This window comes from Phocoena phocoena, chromosome 4 (assembly GCF_963924675.1).
Source record: "Phocoena phocoena chromosome 4, mPhoPho1.1, whole genome shotgun sequence".
Lineage (NCBI taxonomy): Eukaryota > Metazoa > Chordata > Mammalia > Artiodactyla > Phocoenidae > Phocoena > Phocoena phocoena.
In genome coordinates this window covers 4,397,382-4,416,912 of record NC_089222.1, presented here as the reverse complement: position 1 = coordinate 4,416,912, position 19,531 = coordinate 4,397,382, and the positions used below count along the sequence as shown (strand labels likewise).

Here is a 19,531-nt window from a genome sequence, read left to right as displayed (position 1 = left end):
ATGGTGATGGGAATGTGATAGAAATAAAATTGAAAAGAAAAAAAAAGAAAAAGAAAACGAGACCTGATCACTATTTAAAGTCAGTTTCCAGGCATCCCTGGTGGCGCAGTGGTTAGAGTCCGCCTGCCGAAGCAGGGGACATGGGTTCGTGCCCCGGTCCGGGAAGATCCCACATGCCGCGGAGCGGCTGGGCCCATGAGCCATGGCCGCTGAGCCTGCGCGTCCGGAGCCTGTGCTCCGCAACGGGAGAGGCCACAACAGTGAGAGGCCCGTGTACCGCAAAAAAATAAAATAAAATAAAGTCAGTTTCCCATGCTTTGGGAACAGTGTCCAAACACTTAACTGTCCACCTTGGTGACTATGGGCAGGTCACTTCACCGTGCTCGCCTTTGCCTCCTGATGTGTGAAGTGTGAGGGTTCGAGAAAACATCTCTCAGCTCAGCGTCAGCACCATGACGGGATGCACCTGCACCCTACAGGCTGGGGAGCTGGACGTCCACACTAGTTTCCCTTCTACAGCACAGAAAACTCCAGAGCGAGAATGTCATGATGGCCAAGATGTAAAAGAAAAGCCAAGGGAGGTAAAGCACGAGCCCGGGACTGTCAGTTGCGGGTTGGGGACAGGTGGAGGTGGCGCAGAGAAGAAACTCTTGGCTCACTGCAAACGCAATACCATCACATGTTCATCAGGGACTAAATTCCTGTTGGGAAAAATGACTTTCAGTTCTTTTGAAGGACCTTGGGTGAACAGAGAGGAAGATCTGTCCTGACATAACAGAACCTGTCAGGTTAGGGTTGACATTTGTGACTTGTTAACACAAGCCGAATAGGGAGGTGCGGGCAATTCTTGGTTACAGGGGGCTCAAAAGAGTGGAGATGGTGGATACTGAGGGGTGATGGTGGTGGTGGTGGTGACAGAAGTGATGCTGGTAACAATGGAGGTGGGGAGGGGCAGGGAGTGGGGCCCCGGGTGGGGGTCCAGGAGAGGCCAAATATTGTAAAGGGTGGCTTCTGGGGGGATACAGGGGCTGTTGATAAGGAAATACATTTCTTTATTTTATACAGCAGGTTCTTATTAGTTCTCTATTTTATACATGTTAGTGTATACACGTCAATCCCAATCTCCCTATTCATCCCCCCCAGACCCGCTTTCCCCCCTTGGTGTCCATACGTTTGTTCTCTACACCTGTGTCTCTATTTCTGCCCTGCAAACCGGTTCATCTGCGCCATATTTCCAGATTCCACATATATACGTTAATGTATGATATTTGTTTTTCTCTTTCGGATTTACTTCACTCTGTATGACAATTTTTTTCTTCACTCTCGTGTTCCCACCTTTCACTCTATAAAGCCCTGTTTTTCCTTTCAAACTTTAAAAAAAATTAATTAGTTAATTGATTTATGGCGTCATTGGGTCTTCATTGCCGAGCGCAGGCTTTCTCTAGTTGCGGCTAGCAGGGGCTACTCTTCGTTGAGGTGCGTGGGCTTCTCACTGCGGTGGCTTCTTGTTGCAGAGCACGGGCTCTAGGCACGCGGGCTTCAGCAGTTGTGGCTCGTGGGCTCAGTAGTTGTGGCTCGTGGGCTCTAGAGCAGGCTCAGTAGTTGTGGTGCATGAGCTTAGTTGCTCCGCAGCATGTGGGATCTTCCCGGACCAGGGCTCGAACCCGTGTCCCCAGCATTGGCAGGTGGACCCTTAACCACTGCGCCACCAGGGAAGTCCCAAAGCCCTGGTTTTTTTTTTTTTGTTTGTTTGTTTTGTTTTTGACATGTCACCTTCCTGGCCACCTGGCTGCAGCTCAGATTTGGAAAGTGAAGTTGGTCTAGAAGCAAATGTCTTCGCGTCCCCAGGAGTTTTGAGGGAAGATTTTCACGAATCTGGCTGAATTTGGTGAGATATCATGAATTTGGTCTTTTTCCGAAAGCCCCATGTTTTTCAGTAGGAAGTTTCTCTTCCGGGAGAAGTTCAGGAAGTTAATGAGGTGAGGGATGGGAGAGGGACAGAGACAGAGTCCAGAAGGCCAGCTCTTCCTTAGGTAGATGATGTTGCCAGGTCTGGTTTCCTTTACCCATTCGTATTGTAGAAAGTATCACTGTTTCTTCTGTATTTGCTTTCGTGTTAAAGAAAAGGGTGATGTGTTAGCTACACAGAAATTCTCTTTTGTGTGTGTGTGGTTTTCTTGATTTTCCCCTGTATGGTGGACACTGGAGGAAATCTTGAACTGAGATGCTGGTCTCCTCTCTTCCCCAGACCGGACCCCGTTCAGGGACTTTCACTCTTCTAATTTGTGTGCGATGGGGGAAAATGGACAATGATAAGCAATTATGGTTCTCCCTTCCTTTGCTTTCTAAGATGAGTTCCTTAGAAAGGAAGATCTGTTTATTTTGCTGAGCAGAGCCTTACAGGGGGGTGCAGACGGGAAAAACAGAGCGACGGGCCACCACCTCCAAGGGGAATGAACAGGTGGAGATGGGGAGGGAGGAGGGAGGGGCAGAGGGCGGGGCTCCTGACAGGAGTGGGCGGGGTCTGCAGCCCCCAGAGCCAGGAGGGGACCTGGGGTTTCTGCAGTTACCTCAGGAGTGATGGGGAGTGATGGGGAGAGACGTCTAGGGAGGAATTTAAAGGTCCTCTGTGTGATTTGTCTGCAGCAGCCTTCCTCTCGCCCTCAAGGCATTTGGGGGAAGCCTGGCCTTTCCTTTCTAGCTGACTTGCAGCGAGATTTTGGTTACTTTGAGAAGTGGCACCATGCAGAGGAGGGCGCAAAGAGGCCCCCATTGCTTCAGGTGGTTAGATACCCAAGAAATAAAAGCCAAGTTCCCTTCTGTGATTGGCTCCACCAACAGTAGAGCTAGCTCTTTGGGCAAGTCGGTATTTTTCTTTCTCCAAAACCACCTGTGGCCACACCGTAATATGCATAGCTGGCTCTACGGAATCCAAGGCCACATTTTATTTTTGGCCACAACTGGGGAAACAGGAATTCGGAACAAAGTGAAATAAGCCTCCAGATGCCTTTTCAGAGTAATTATGCCAGGAGTATATAAATCAATGATCCAAGCTCCTGGTTTCTGGAGCAACGTGGGGAAAGGGAGCAGAGCCACATCTGGCTTCTGTGTTATGTCCCTTGCCAGGTGACCAGTACACAGACCTGGGCGTGGCTTTCCTGACTTTGGCAGGAGGGAAGGAAGGACAGCCAGCACTGTCGGGTTTCCCCTCCCTTCCCCCCCCCCAGGCTAGGGCAAGGGTACCATGGGGGTGTCTGTTGTTGGTGCAGAAAAGGTGTTTGTTGAGACAACCTTCCCTCTTAACCAGTCATCCCTGTGTCTAAGTGAAAAGAACTACGTGTTGGCACAGAAGTGTTAACTCATCCCAAGGACCCACTGAGCCCCGTTCTCAGCTGGACAACAAAGACAGGAATCCTAAAATGACATCTCCAGAGAGCTCACTATATCTAAATTAAAAATTTCTGTATGTCAAGAATGCCATAGCATCACGTTCACAAGCTTATCTGTAAACGGTACCAAATAAAAATTATATACGTAGAGATAGAAAGAGAGAGGGGAAAACATTAAGCAAATGTGATAAAAGGTCAACATTTGAGGACTTCGGGTATTCTTTGAACTCATCTTGCAACCTTTCTGTTAGTATGGAATTACTTCAAGAGAAGAAAAATTTTTAAAAAGGTCAAATATTGCTATAAACAAAAAGGAGAGACGTATACTAAAATGGGAAAAAGTTTGTAACATTTATGATAGTGAATTAAATCCTTAATATATGAATCATAAGAAAAAGACTAATAAGTACAGTAGAAAAGTTCACTGCACAGGTAAGTTACAAAGAAGACATTTAAGTTGCCAACTGTGTGTGTGTGTGTGTGTGTAGTCAAATCTATCATCAATAAGAAAAATGTAAAGTTTTGAAAAACTTTGATAAAAACTGTGATAAAACTTTGCCTAATTAATTGCCTTTCTCAAAATTAAACTACTACAAAACTCCAAAGTTAGAGGATATGTGATCAAATGGACACTACAGCGCTGATTGGCCCAGGAACCTGGTTACGATTTGGCAACAGAAAAGGTTTTGAAAGATGTTCAGTCCCTTTGACCCAGTATTTTTGTTTTTTTTTTACTTCGTAGAATTTATCCTGAGGAAATAATCAGAGAGGTGTCACGTTATGTACACTGTGGTTCATTATAACATTATTTATGATAATAGTATATTAAAAGCCTAACACAGGTTTGATGGGTCACTAAGTAGCTGTGAACAGAATCCCATTTCAGAAGAGCATTTTTGATGGGAAATGCTAACAACACGCAAGCCGTTAACCTTCATTATCTTTTTTTTTTTTTTTTTTTTTGCGGTACGCAGGCCTCTCACCGTTGTGGAGCACAGCCTCCGGACGCGAAGGCTCAGCGGCCATGGCTCACGGGCCCAGCCGCTCCGCGGCATGTGGGATCTTCCCGGACCGGGGCACGAACCCATGTCCCCTGCTTCGGCAGGCGGACTCTCAACCACTGCGCCACCAGGGGAGCCCAACATTCATTATCTTTGAGTGGTGTCATTATCTGGCTATGGACAAGCTCTGGCCTCGTGAGGAGATATTCTCCATAGGTTGTAGAACAAGAGCACAACTGTGGTTCTATTTCTGAAGGAAGGAAGGCAGCGGTCATAAGGAGGGGTTGAAAAGCCTCAGGAACACTAGGAAGGCCACCTTTGAAAATGACGTGGGCTTTACAATAAAACACGAGCTTCCCCAGCTTAGGTGATTTGTCTGACTCTGAAAAACCTATACATTAGGATAGTCTGAAAACACAAAAAAAACCTTTCTCCAGGGTGCCCTTTTTCTCTACACCCAGCCTTCAAGGTACCCATGCCCGACTTTATGAAAATGTGATTTACAAATGTTCACATCTGAGGTGCGACCTAATCTTCAAAGTAGAGGGAGAATTTCTCACTTTCTCCTTTAACTGACAAGGAAGTCAACCTCTAGAGACATTAGGTGGCTTGCTTTGTTATTATCTTGAATACGTAATAAATTGCTTCTACAAATAATGAGAAAACTATAAAACCCGCAACGGGCAACTGGACACTATATATGAACAAGCAAGGAAGTTACGGATGAAGAAAAAAAATACAAGTGGCCAACAGACATGCAAAACAATTTCAACCTCAGGCGCAGTGAGAAATGTAAATTTCATCATGCTTAACAAATCAGGACAAGGGGCTTTGATACAAAGCATCTAAATCAGATTCTTCTGTATTGTTCAGAGTGGGGCATGTGCCCCCATCTACTGCCTTTTCTGTGGCCTCCAACCTCCCACCTATACAAGACGTTGGGAAGGGTAAAGAACCCTCCCCGTCATGACCTACCACCAACGACAAATTTGCTTTCTTTCCTTTTTGAAAAAAGGAATGAAAATGGGTCATTTGTAGAGACGTAGGTGGACCTAGAGCCTGTCATACAGGGTGAAGTAAGTCAGAAAGAGAAAAACAAATACCGTATATTAACGCATATATGTGGAATCTAGAAAAATGGTACAGATGAACCAATTTGCAGGGCAGGAATAGAGACGCAGATGTAGAAAATGGACGTGTGGACACAGGGAGGGCCGGGGGTGGTGGGATGAATTGGGAGATTAGGATTGACATATGTACACTACCATGTGTAAAACAGATAGCTAGTGGGAACCTGCTGTATAGCACAGGGAGATCAGCTTGGTGCTCTGTGGTGACCTAGATGGGTGGGCTGGGGGGAGGGGAAGGGAGGAAGATCCAAGAGGGAGGGGATATATGTATACAAACAGTTGCTTCGCTTCGTTGTACAGCAGAAACTAACACAACATTGTAAAAGAACTATACCGCCATTTAAAAAGATGAAGAAACAAACACACACACGAAACAAGCACGCAAACAACCTGAGGATCACACAGTGAAAACACTGGGACACCTACAGAATGCTCCGGTCTTTCCCATCATGCAGACACTCCTCCCCTGGCCCCTGGGACACACTGAATATAATGCCTTGAGCGAGAAAAAGGAGAAGGCAAAGGTCGCAGTTGGGAAGTTAGATGAACAAGCAGGTCACAGAGAAGAGGCTCAGGCCACACTGCTGAGTTAGGTCGATGTTATTCACATGGCAGGTTCATCACAGGGGTGACTTTATGTCACATCCTAACTCCCTAGAACCAGGTCAGGGTCAATGTAATAGAGCTCTGCCTCTGCCTCTCCAGGCACATTTAGAGGGGTCCAAGTTCTTAGTTCCCTTTTCAGTCAAGGCTAAAAGCCTCTCATTTGGGTATTTAAAATTCTAGGTATTCATATCTTAGAACAAACTCCCCTATGCGACGAATCATGATTTTCTGCAAAGTGGAGCTCATTATAATGACATAAATGTTAGCAGAGTCCCCCAAAGATTCCCTCGGAAGCCGTGCTTATTAATCCCAACCAATAAAATACGGTATCAAGGCACTTCCTTCCTTTCCTCTAAGAATCAGTATTTTCGGTGAGCGATTTCATACAATCCTAATGTCAAATTAGGTTAAGGTAGAGCAACGAGAACATTTTAGCAGGACTTGACTTCACTGCAGTGGATATTAAATAGCCCCAGAAAATAAACCATTCTCCATTTGAGTTAGTGCAAAATACAGAAATTTCGTAAGTGGCTGAAGGCGTTTCTTTAATCTGAAAATGCTTGTCTGCTGGGTTTTGGCAAAACGCATTCAATGTTCTTACTCCTGTTCATTTAAAAATTGGTTTTCTTTTCATAAAGGTTAATTGATTTCCTGTATTGCATAACAGTAATAGTACCCATTATGTGTTTCAAAAAGAAAATATGCATATTTGCCCTTTAAGTTATGCTTTTAAAGCAAGCACTTAGTTCTGATGACTTACAGCTTTATTATGGTCTCCTTTTAGGTTTCTTAAAATAAACATGCAGCTTGAGACCATAGGAAAAGACAGAGGGAAAAGGACCCTGTTTTATTTCATCCACAAACAAGGGAGTCTAAAGCAATGATTTTCTCAGCTGAGCCCATCAACATAGACTGAGCATATGCATGTGTGGAGTAGATTTCTTTTGAAAATAGAATTGCTGTTAGTTTCTATGCTATGAAGCAAATGCTGGGAAGCAAAAGCATCCTCCTACACGGGGAGGAGGGGCAGCTGGTTCCAGCCCAGCCCACAGGGAAAGCATCCCGCATCCGCAGATGGGCTGAAAGCCGGCTTAATACAGAACCATCTTAGAGCGAGCCTGGATTTCTAGCTCTGTCCTGGAGATGAGCTGATTTGGCCTGGGGATTCTGCTCAACAATAAGACTATCCTGACCCCTAGAATAAGAGTCAGCGAACTACAGTCCTCGGGCCAAAGCTGGCCTGCTGCCTGTTTTGTAAATAAAGTTTTATTGAGATACAGCCACGCCTATTTGTTTATGTATGGTCCATGGCTTTCCATGCTACAATGGTCAAGTTGGCAGTGACACAGAAATGGGGGAGGGTGTGTTTTGGTGCCTGTCACTGAGAAATAAGATGGGAAGATAAGATGGGATTCCGAGGCTACCCTACAGGTGTGAATCATTCCAGTTTGTTCAGGTGCTCTATCTTTTTCCTGCGCCAGGAACTCGAGTATCAATGGGTCGAGAGACAGGGCAGTGATTCTGGGAGATGTAAGGTTATGGTCATTACGTTAAGGCTTGTAAACTCGCAGAAGGCTGAGGTCTATGGGTACCTGCCCTGCTGCCGTGGTAACCAAACGACAGTCCTAGGCTTGGGGTTGGGCTGGAAGGTGTGGTTATCAACTGAGAGCCCACGGTTGATTCTAGTCAGAAGACGTATCTTGACTGGCCCATGAATCCTTGATATTTTTATATGTTAACTGCTTGCATTTAGAAATGGGGATATTTTGGGGAATTCCCTGGCAGTCCAGTGGTTAGGACTCTGTGCTTCCACTGCAGAGCGCAAGGGGTTGATCCCTAGTCAGGGAACTAAGATCCCGCATGCCGTGCAGCGTGGCCCCCCAAAAAACCAAACAGAAATGGGGATATTTCATTCCAAATCTGGCTTCCAGCTTCTCTTGAAAATTTGAAATCTCTGGACACACTGGGTTCCCTCCCTGCTTGTTGCCTGGTTCTCCTGTCTGGTTTGTTTTTCCTGACAGCCAGCCGTTTGAGGCATGGGCGTTATCTATCTGGCCCCTGGGGCCTGTGAGTCTGCAATCCCAGCTCTGTGCGTTGAACAGAGAATCTTGCTATTGCAACCTGTTCCTCAGGGGGCATTCTGTCTCGCCTCTGTCCCTTGCTTTCTAGCTCGCTTTAGCTTATGTGCTCTCATCATATTCCATTCTGACTCTGCTGCCGAATATTCCATCAGGAAGATGTCTGAACTCAGTGGTCACCGAGTACATAGAGCCATTTCTTATACTGAACTGAACGAATGTGGCAGGTAAAAGTATTGGGTGTGACAGGGTAACCTTGCGAAGGCTGGAAACTAGGATTTCGCTGTGAATTATCACTTCCTCCCATCATGTTCCTGGTGATGATGCATCTCAAGGCTTCCGAAAAAGCTGGAAGCACATTTGTTGGGATGTAGTCACAGGATATATTTGCATTTCCGCCCCCCCCCCCCGAGAAATCTTTAGTAAAAGGCGAAAGATTTATACGAGCTGAAAAGAAACCAGAGTATGGATATATTTGCATTTAATAACACTCATTGGCTGGGAAATAACTGTTGCTAAGACTCTTAGGTTGGTCTTTTAGGAAGCCTATGTTTCTCTTTGGGTGGAACAAAAATGGAAACGCACAAAGTAAAGAAAATAAAACAGATACCTGTCATACTGTTGGGAGTCATGGGTTAGTAATCATTCCGGACCCTTTTTTTCACTGACATCTCCTATAGAGAAAAAGACAAGAAAAATACCATGGGTTATAACCTGCATTTTCCATAAGGTTTTGTTCCAAACAACATCACATGCGTTAATTAGCTGGAGGTGATTTGTTACTTTCAACTCAGGGCAAGTGAAGCAGAGGTGGGCTGCGTGATACACATAAGTTTACAAGACCTTTTAATTTTCACCTCAGGCTTCCTCCTATAAACATGTCTTTATAATAATATTTTTTTCGCGGTCACATGTCTATTTTCCATCTCAAGTTTTTTAAGAAAGCACCAGCCGAGTGACTTGCTGTCTTTCCCAAGAGCGGCTGAGATGCGTTAGCATCCTCAATCCAGATCCTTGCTTCTCCAAGTGTAGTCTGCGGACCAGCAGCCTCAGCATCACTGGGAGCTCGCTAGAAATAGAAAATTTGGGTCCTATGTCAAACCCGCTCCATCAAATCTGCACTTGGACGAGATGCAACTGCAGATGACTGATGGACACTTTGAAGTCTTAGACACGCCGCTCTGGAGAATGGAAGCCATATTCACATCTTATGTGTGACTTTTCCTTGGTCAGTGCCAAGTCCCTTCTCATCACTGTATCAGTGAGATCCGAGAGCAGCAGACAGACCTGGCCTCATACGGGGATGGGGATGGAGACTCGGTGGGGGTCAGAGACCAGAGGCACCGACGGAGGGCCGATTGTTGAAGGCCACACGCAGATGAGGACCCAGATGGCTGCTGAACGCGGGTCAGAGTCCTTCTGCGTGTCGCTGGGGACAGATCCGGATGAGGTTTCTTTTTTCAGAAGGGTTTCTGTATCCAGCAGTAGATAGCGTAGCACGGTGGCTCTGGCCTCGTACTGGAGACCTAGGCATGGGTCGGAGGGCCCGTGCTGTCAGGGACTCGCCGTGGGATCGTGATTTCTTCACGTGCAAAATGAGGAGGATAATGCTTGCGTTACCTGCTTCACGTGGCTGATGATTCTGAGGTGTGAAGAGGATGTGAATGAAAGTGCTGGGTAAACACAATCCATTGGATGAGGGAGGGAACGTCCTGATACTAATAACTGATCGGAGAAGAGGAAGCACGTGGACTGTGTTTACAATGTGGGTTGATATATGCATCCATTCCCTCTCTGTCTCCACATCGAATCCTGCAGCACTGAATTCATACCTTGATGGTCACACCTTGGTCATCACATGTGGTCACCACATGTTTCCAAGGCTGCCTTTCCCACTAGACTGTAACCTCTTTGTGGCAGGGACTACGTCTTGGTCATTTTTATATCTTCCACATGAGCAGAGTGTCCGATACAAAATAGGCCCTCAAGAAATATATGCGGGGCTTCCCTGGTGGCGCAGGGGATGAGAACCTGCCTGCCAGTGCAGGGGATACGGGTTCGAGCCCTGGTCCGGGAAGATCCCACATGCTGTGGAGCAACTAAGCCCGTGTGCCGCAACTACTGAGCCTGCGCTCTAGAGCCCGCGTGCCACAACTACTGAGCCCATGAGCCACAACTACTGAAGCCCGTGCACCTAGAGCCTGTGCTCCGCAACAAGAGAAGCCACCGCAATGAGAAGCCCGCACACCGCAACGAAGACCCAACGCAGCCAAAAATAAATAAAAAAACACTAAAAAAGAAATATATGCTCTGAATAAGTGAATAAAATAAAATGAACGAAAGTTGAATCTCATGGTATGAGATTGCTGAACTGGCATCTGGTAGAAGAGATGAGGATTAATTACTAGGAAAATGCGTTCTTGCTACTGATGAACATTTCAAGGGTCACCAGCCACAAGCCCTCTGTTCTGTCCCCTTCAACTGTGCAGCTGGGTTGTGAGAGAGAGAATCAGGTTCTGAGACCCCCTAAAGGGAGAGTGTGGATCACACCTGTAGTACTGACGGTCTAGACCTCTCGTGCTTAGAAACTGAGCTGCCATTAACTCCCCTCCCGTCCTGTGGACACGGCCTCATCCTCCTGGGATGCCGTTCCTAAATATCCTGGAGTGGACAAGGAACTTGGCTCCGGCTGGGCCAACCACAGTGCTCCACCTTTGGCCACGGTGGGCCAAGACCTGGGAGGGGCTGACATGGTGCCTTTTTTGGGGTAGGTTACGTATTCCAGCTCTGGTGGCAGAATTGACCAGAAACTAGAACTCTCAAACCGTCTGACGCCATGCCTTTTAGCCACACGGCCAAAGCCGGTCTGCAGGTGAGACAGAGGATGCACCTGACATTCACGGAGAACTCGGGGTGACGAGAGAATGCTGTGGCCTCAGAGCCCTGCTTTCAGCTCTCCCTGAGGCCCAGCTGTGTCCCTGCGGCCCCCTCAACCCTTCCTGAGCAAGACGGTGCCCACGTCCGTGGAAGCCAGGTCCGGGCAGGTTTCTGCCCCTTGCAACCAGAGGAATCCTGACTGACAACACCGACATTCAAACACAGCATGAATACGAACGTGGCAAAAGCGTTTCGTGTCCTTTTTATCCTAGTTGTGTTCTTGCTACACCAACACTTAAAAAATATCTTTGTTTTCAAATTTTGAAGCACTGTCTGTGAAGCAGAGAGTATCCAGAAAGAGGAAAAACATCTCATTAAGGCTTAAAAAATATTGTTACCACCACGAAATTTAGTACTGATTTTGTTATTTAGTACTGTTTTCCTCCTACTGTAGGAAAGTACTAAAGTACTATCTATAGTAATTTAGTATCACTACACAATACTAAACTGTTACCATTACTAGAGCATTAATAGTATATTCCTGCTCCTATTCCTATAGCATTTTAGAATTACTACACTATGCTAAACTGTTAATATTCTTATAGCATTAATATACATTTCTGTTCCTATTCCCACTCCTATAGTGTTCATCGTGCACTTCGGTTCCTATTCCTACAGGACTCTAGTATTTCATATTATTTAGTGCTATTTTCCTGCAACGAGCTCTTGAGTTTTAAACAGTAGTTAAACGCTCTGAGTGGACAGGCATCGCGGGGCTGCTTCGGGGTTGCCCGGGACACAGGGCAGGTGTCAGCCAGTGCTCTGTGCAGAGGAGGGAAGCACAGGAGGCCCCCTCTGGAGCCACCGAGGGGGTCACGGCATCAAAGGAGGAAACAAAGTCCAAACAGCTTAAAAAGAAAGAAAGTGGAGTGTTCTACCTGTGGGGAAAGGAAAGCGAGCACAGGACTTCCCCTCTGGGTGGGTGAGTAGGCCGGCAGCGAGGAGGTCGGGGGTGATGTGAGCAGCGCTGACTGCAGCGCTGTCCCTGTCCTGGGGGCCACTCACAGCCTGCAGGTCATCGTTACAACAGGCCTGCTGCTCCCGGGCAGAGAACAGCCTCCAGTGAGACCCAGTAAGGGTCTGCATCCCGGTCCCTCAGAGCCGAGCGTCCATTAACAGCTGCAGCATTTCAGCACCGACTGAGGGGAGAGAGGTCTTCAGCGTAGTCCCTAGGAAAGTGCTGCTACACCGAGAACATTCCTTTCACACGATATTCGTTTATGTGGCTGGTTAGCCTAGAGGCCTTGATTGACGGCCTACTCTATTTAGGTGCTGCCCCAGGCTTTGTCCGAAGACAACAGTTGGGCCTGTCCACGTGGGGCTTCTAATCTGCCAGAGGGAGAGAATCGTGCTACAACAGTGCAACGTGTGGACACCTGAAGTGTCTCTTCAGTGCAGACTGGGCCACGAGGGAAGGAGAGGTCATTTCTCCTTGGGGCAATCTGGGAAGGCTTCTAGGTGGAGGTGACCCTGTATCTGAAGGCTCTTCTTTGTAATAGGCCTCTCCCCAGCGAAGGACTTAGTGCTTTCTTCTCCTCCTTGTGCCCCTGAGGCCCACTGACTACTCTGCAAGAAATGAGCCGTGTGTAGAAAAACTGGGAAATGCCCTCAAATTATGCAGGGTCTTGGGAGGTTTGCTAAGGAATTTGGACTTTGTCCTATGGAAAATAGGGAGCCATGGAAGGCCCTTCAGGGAGTGCCCTGATTTGAGAGGATAACTCTGCCTTGGTGCAGAGGGGGACTCCTCAGGGTGCTACCTATCGGCGTGAGATCGTTGCTACTTCCCTGTCTTAGTGTTCAAGGTCACAAAGTTAGACTAGGGCCAGAGAGAACCCCACCCACCTTGTCAAAGGCCCTGGCCCTGACAGCACACCCTTTTGTCCCCTTGTGTTTTCTTTTTCTCTGTAGAAAACACAACACTGAAGGGACAACTGTGAAAATTCCCCCTTGGAAAATCTTTCCACGCAGACCTAGTGAGTCATTGCTTACACAGTCTGCACATAATTAAAATGAAACATGCATCACTATAATGGAAAAGAATATGAAAAAGAATGTAGATGTATGTATAACTGAATCACATTGCTGTACAGCAGAAGTTAACACAACATTGTAAATCAACTCTACTTCAATTAAAAAATGAAACACGCATCTCCCTCATGGCTCTACATCTACCTTTTCCGAGGAGGGCATTTGTGGTCCTCGTTTGCCTCTCCCTGGCTCTCAGAGCGTCTGAATGGTGAGCTATACTGGGGTCATCCGTTACGTCTTCGGCTGGTACTTCCCGGGCGGCCCCAGGAAGCCAAGAGGGGGCCGTGTGGGGTGGGCAGGGGTCACGTTCACAGGCAACTCTCTTGGTTCTGTTTACAAGGTCAGATGCTCCAGCCTCTGGCTATTACGGGCTCCACGCTGAGACCGCTAATACTGGGTGGACTCTCAGAGGCAGACAGGACACTGTCTCACTTGGCATTGACACACGTGGACACCACGGGCTTCCTACATAGACCTCATGTCAGAGGTCGTGGAGACATGAATTGAGAACCAAGCTACACCCTCCACTTGGGATGGGTCTTGAAGTTGTGTTTACGCAGCAAGCACTGTTTGACTAGGTCTGCGGGACGCTGGGCGCTGCGGGGGGTTTGTGGGATGGGGCTGGGGTCCTCGCCCCCCGCCCCCCACCCACACTTTGGCTTTGCCACCACTTTGCCTGGGTGCAGGCAAGTAGTTATGTCCTCGGAGGGGCTGCCCTCACCTGGGAGGGCAGTGAGGTCGTGAAGCTCTCTCTCTCCCTCTTGGAGTGTCTGCTTCTCTCCCTTCCCCCCAGCACAGCTTTGTCCCTGATGCTTGGGAATTGTTGGTAAGAACAAGTTCAGTCCCAGCGTATGGAGGACAGACCCTGGGCTGCGAGTCATTCGGATGCTTTTGGGTCTCAGGTCAGCAGCTTGCACATCTTGGATGGGTCTCTTCACGCTCTGAGCCGCCCTTGTGAAGTGAAATCACAATCTCCTACCCTTCAGGTTATGACGAGGACCAGGGAATTTTTTGCGGTACGCGGGCCTCTCACTGTTGTGGCCTCTCACTGTTGTGGCCACTCCCGTTGCGGAGCACAGGCTCTGGACACGCAGGCTCAGCGGCCACGGCTCACGGGCCCAGCCGCTCCACGGCACGCGGGATCCCCCCGGACCGGGGCACGAACCCGCGTCCCCTGCATCGGCAGGCGGACTCCCAACCACTGCGCCACCAGGGAAGCCCTGAGGACCAGGGAATTTGAGAATGCTCTGTAAATGTAAAAGTGGACACCGACCTACAGTACTGGAAGAGGTCTTCATTATTATAGTCACTATTATTACACCCGGTCATCTCCTGGCCAATCCCAGTCATCCCTAAGGTGTGGGCAACTGGAGCTATTCTGGCCACTAGGGGCGCCCTGAAGTGGTTTAAAAGACACAACAGCACAGAAGCCCACCTCCGTAGACCCTAAGATAAGATGGAGGTGGAAATGCTCCTCTCTCCTCTGCCATTCTCCTCTTCCCAGTCTGAATTTTACCTTTTGTGAATTTTTTTCCCCTTCAAGTTCATTTAAATTTGTTACGGGGAGCAAGGAAGGTTGGGTGCGCAGATGAATTTGTATCCAGTTCTACAGCATTCCAAATGCAGCCCCAGTTGTCCTTCCCTGAGGTCTTTGCATTTTAAGAGTAAATCTAGGATCCAGTGAAGTGAATATATAATGGTTGAATTTCTGATGATGGTGATAACTTAGGCACTTCTCACAAAGAAGAGAACAGAGGCCAGGGGTATTCAAATCATACAACATTGTGATCCACTTTTTTCCACTTGGTAAAACTAACCCTATTCGGGAGTGTAGTATCAAAAATTCAGTACGAGAAAAAAATTTACAAAGCCAGCCTAGTTAGACTAGGGATCGGGCTGATTAAAATGGAACAAAAGACTGTGAGTTACTTAATAAAGGTGTGGGAAAATAGTCATAGCTCTCCCCTGTGACATGGCCCAGGTGTTTGTCCCAGTGGATCACCTGTTAGAGCACGGGGCAGGGTGACAACCTCTCCGCTGGGCGTGGCGGGAGCCTAGAGCCCCACATCAGAGACATCAGTAAACTCTGGGTGGTAAAGCTGTAATTGCCTTTTCAGATTTCCAGCCATCACTCTAAGTGTTCTGCCTTTAGTAGAGAGAGAACACAGCCAGGCTCTGTGGTTGAAGCTGAGCTTAATTTGCTGTGGCTGATTTTTTTGTTCTCGGTAAAATGATTTTAATTCAAGTTCAACGATCCCACTCTGTGGCTCATTTCTACTCTTTCTTTTAACCTCTGTCCATGCCAAATCACTGCCGCCTTCTCTCCCTCTTCCCTTCTCTTTCTCCTTCTCTTTCCTGGGCAAAGTCACCATGGCTTGGAAGGAGCACGGGCCCTGCCATTTGTCAACAGAATGACACGGGGGAGGTCAAGAGTCACGTCCCCAGGTGGGTAAGGTCATCCACCTCAAAGGGAATAGATGGATGAAATAGAACAGATGTGCTTGGCGCTTGGTGGTATTCCTGCATCCTCACGTGCAAGGGGCTGGGGCCACAGCCTGAGAAAAATCCTGTTTCTGCTTTGAAGACTAGGTCAGCAGTGCTAGGAGTGGGGTTCTTGGGGTCAGAGTGGGCTTTCAAACAAACACACAAGTCCCCTGTGAATCTAAAACTCTCTGCTACATCTAATTTAGTGTCACGATGAGTGAAACTTAGAACCATTTCTAACCACATAACGCAGTGATAGAAAAGTCAAGAAGGAACCAGCCGGAAATAGTTTTATGAGGCCACCTCTGAAAGCCTCGACTCGCCACCTGCTATGTTTATAACACACTTTCTTCCTAGCTACCTTTCTCTAGAGGTGAGCCATCACCTCTGAATGCTTCTAAGAAGTAAGACTCTTAAGAGGAAGCAGATGGGTAGTTTGAGGGAATCGCCCGACGCAACAGGAGAAACAACCTCAACAGATGTCTTGTTGGCCAAAGCAAGCGGTTAAAACTGCCTCTGCTGACACCTGGTGGACAGGAGTGCAGCATCCCTGCGCCAAAGACAACAACGGGCATGTGTGTTGAGGGGCCTGGGATGCATCCGTCATAATGCCTGAGGAACAAGGGTACCACGCAGAACCGGAGTGCTTGCTTGTGGTTAGGTGACTCACCAGGACACAGGTAGGGACAACAAACGCGTGGGAAAATGAAATGGTAACACGGAAGCCAATGATGTATTATTGATTTCTTAAAAGAGTTTGATGGCGAGTGAGGCAACAACAAACAAGAACCCACTCCAACCCCCTGCCCTCGACAGCCTCCTAAGAAAGATTCTACTGCTTGACCCCTGACCATCTCCACCCCAGGGCGACGGCAGTGCCCAGATGGAGCTTGGGTTCTGTTGCCTCTGGAATCTGCCCTGAGCTCCTTGCAGATTTTTAACCCTGGGACAGAAAGAATATTCTTCCAGAGGAGACATAATGAAGACTGCTTTGCCCCCCCCAAATCCCTTGAAGATGCAAATAAGATTCTCCTTATAAATATAGTTATAATTGTTCACTATTTCTTAGATGCCAAATGTAGTGGAAGGAGCGCGTCTGCATTGAGAGTTATCTACAGAAACAGACTTCATAAACGTTGTACAATCTCCATTTTCCCCTTCGGTGGGTTCTCGTTTAATGCTGCCTGGCGAAGGCTGAATATTTTGACAAAGCCAACGGTTTCCTGCGAGCACAGTGTACACACAGCTTAGATTTTGTCTTTCAACAATGTGTTTTAAAGGTGATTTTCAGGAATGCATCAGAGCAATTATCAGTTCAAATGTGTAAGAATTAATCCATTATATTTAAGTCACGAAGAAAGGTGATTTTTAAAAAAAATTACGGGAACCTTGGTTAAGGGTTGAGTCAGGGAATTGGGGTGAACAGATCTACCTAGGAAGGTAAGAAGGAAAAGAAGCCCTTAAAAGACTCATGCAGTTGCATTTTTTTTTGAATTTATGAATTAAAAAAATTTTATATCAGAGTAGAGTTGATGAACAATGTTATGTTAGTTTCGGGTATACAGCAAAGTGATTCGGTTATGCATGTACATGTATCTATTCTTTTTCAAAATTCTATTCTCTTTTAGGTTAGAGGTGTTTTGTTTTTCCTCCTGACTTTTAAGTTAAATTTGGAATATGAACTCCCTTAAATGTGTCACCAGAAAGTGTACAGTCAAAATATACCCCCTTCCGTGGTCAGTGATTCTAGGGCACAGAGGTCCTCAATTTTCCTGGCACCGCTACTGTTTCAGAAACTGCTTCACAGTGACCCCAGGTAAAAGGAACAAATGTTCTGTTTATTAAGTAAATAGTTCCAAACAGCCTAATAGTAGGATTTGCATGGCGTCTGACAGCTGTGCCTGTGTTTCCCTCAAAAATTAGACATTCCATTGTGTTCCTCTGGGTTTGCTGTGGCACTCCCAGGGTGCCTTGGTACAGAGTTTGGGGACCGTGGCCATAACAGCTTTGGGAATCAGTGAAAAGTTCGAGGGTGTGGTTACCTGATCTCTTTTTAGCCCTCATTCTCTGTGAACCCAGGGCTACATAATTTGGCCTTTCAGTTTCATATTGACCTTTCAGTGGGTCAGCCTGGCATGAGCTGCGGAGGAGAGAACAGAGAATGAAACCTCGGCTGGAGTCAAGCTCATTGTGGGCAAAAGCAAGATTTGACCATCATTCAATAGAGTTTCCGGAGCCCCTATCACATGGTGAACTTGCGGTGAAGTCTCTAAAAAGTAAAGGAACGCAGCCCTTGCCTTGTCTTAGGTGGGGGATGCAGTAAGCTGCGTTATCACTGGGAATTGCAGGAACACCAAAGGCAGCCGAGAAAGTGGCTGGATGCTAAGTTCTTAGGTAAGAATCTAACCAATGAGCATGTTACACATGCCGGAATTCTTGTAAGAGGATCTCAATAAATCTATAAATGGCAGGTCACCTGCTTTGCTACTCTGTTCTGTTTCTGACTTATGTGTAGCAAGGAAGCTACATATAAACGAAACTAGTGGTTCTCAAGGTTTGGCAAACTCCTGGAGGGCTCCTCACACAGATGGCCGGGGCTCTGCCCCCAGAGTTTCTGATTTAGCCAGTCTAGGGGTGGTGGTGTCGGGTAGGGGTGTCTGGGAGTCTGCACGTCCAAGTTCCTGGGGGACTGGACTGTACTTTCCAGGAATCACATGTTTTGAGCCACCAGCCTACACCATTTGGGCACAAGTCAGAGGCACTGGGGCACCATCTTGGTGGGCTACACTTGACGCTGGGCAGGTATCCCCACCTCTCCACTCAGCACCAACCCAGTCAACCTGGTCTAGAAGAGGGGCTGATCCAGGCCCCCAGCTCTGTGACTGGACAGTTTCCTTCTCTGAAGACCCCCTTGCATTTCAAGTGTGCATCCTGGAATTTGAGACACTCGAGTCCTGTAGTAACAGTGACGGCGAGACCCAACGAGGTGAAGGAGTCTTGCACCTTCGAAGAGGCTGGCTTGCATTCTGCTTTCTTGTAAGGGTGGGGCACGTCCATGGAGGCTGCAGGAAAAGCAGTTCTTAATCTCAAGGGAGGGGGTCACAGCAGAATCAGCTGAGAAGCCTTGCTCGCCATCTCCGGGGCTGGGCCCTGGAATGTGTACCTAGAAAAGGCTTCCCAGCCGATTCTGTTGAGAACTTCTGCTCATGAGAGAAGCGCTGATGTATAAGCCAAATGTGGAGATGGGTCACCCTACTGTCACTCTTACCCCTGAAGCCACACACGCTCATTGGTTCAGAGTCACCGGACCACACTACGTCCTGTTTGACTGCCGCAGGCCTGCAGAGAACTCTCTTTCCCTCCCTCTGGCCATGCTCCCTTGGCGGGTGGCAAAATCATGGCCAGTGTGGTTGATCCAAAGCACATTGCTAATTAAAAGCCACTACCTATGCACTGAGGGACCCGCTATAGCACCAACACACCGATGGCACAGAAGCACCTGGACTTCTGCACTCAAGCCACACTCACCCTCCGCTCCTGCCCCATGACTTATTTCCTCCAGTGCGGTCCCAGCTCAGCAGCATCCACATCAGCTGGGGCCTCAGAGATGCAGGTGCTCAGGCCCTACCCCAGACCTACTGAATCAGAACCTCCGAGAGGGAAGTCCAGCAGGCTGTGCTTCAACAAGGCCTCCAGGTGATGATCCTGGTTCAGCTGGGGTTCAAAACCCCCTGCCCATTGCCACAGATCAGAAGGTGTTCACAAGGCAGGCACTGCTCTGTGCCCTCTCCCACCAGCTCGCCCAGCGATGAGCCCAGAACATTCGCTAGGTAACGAAGCCTGGGTTGGGGGGCCGGGGAGCCCTACTTCCTGCTGTC

At 47.8% G+C, this 19,531-nt stretch overlaps 1 protein-coding gene and 1 non-coding gene across 2 annotated transcripts in view; both read right to left on the bottom strand.

Moving 5' to 3' along the window:
- The window catches only part of THRB (thyroid hormone receptor beta), a 354,801-nt gene that overhangs the window by 95,130 nt on the left and 240,140 nt on the right, over positions 1-19,531 (bottom strand). Inside the window, exon 3 of the mRNA XM_065877090.1 lies at positions 8,815-8,878. Within this exon, the coding sequence (XP_065733162.1) occupies positions 8,815-8,836 (22 nt within the window). The 5' untranslated portion in view covers positions 8,837-8,878. The remainder of the gene's footprint in view (positions 1-8,814; positions 8,879-19,531) is intronic.
- Positions 8,560-8,671, bottom strand: LOC136122995 (U5 spliceosomal RNA). Its single transcript, XR_010655878.1, has one exon. It is a non-coding gene; the product is annotated as a U5 spliceosomal RNA (small nuclear RNA).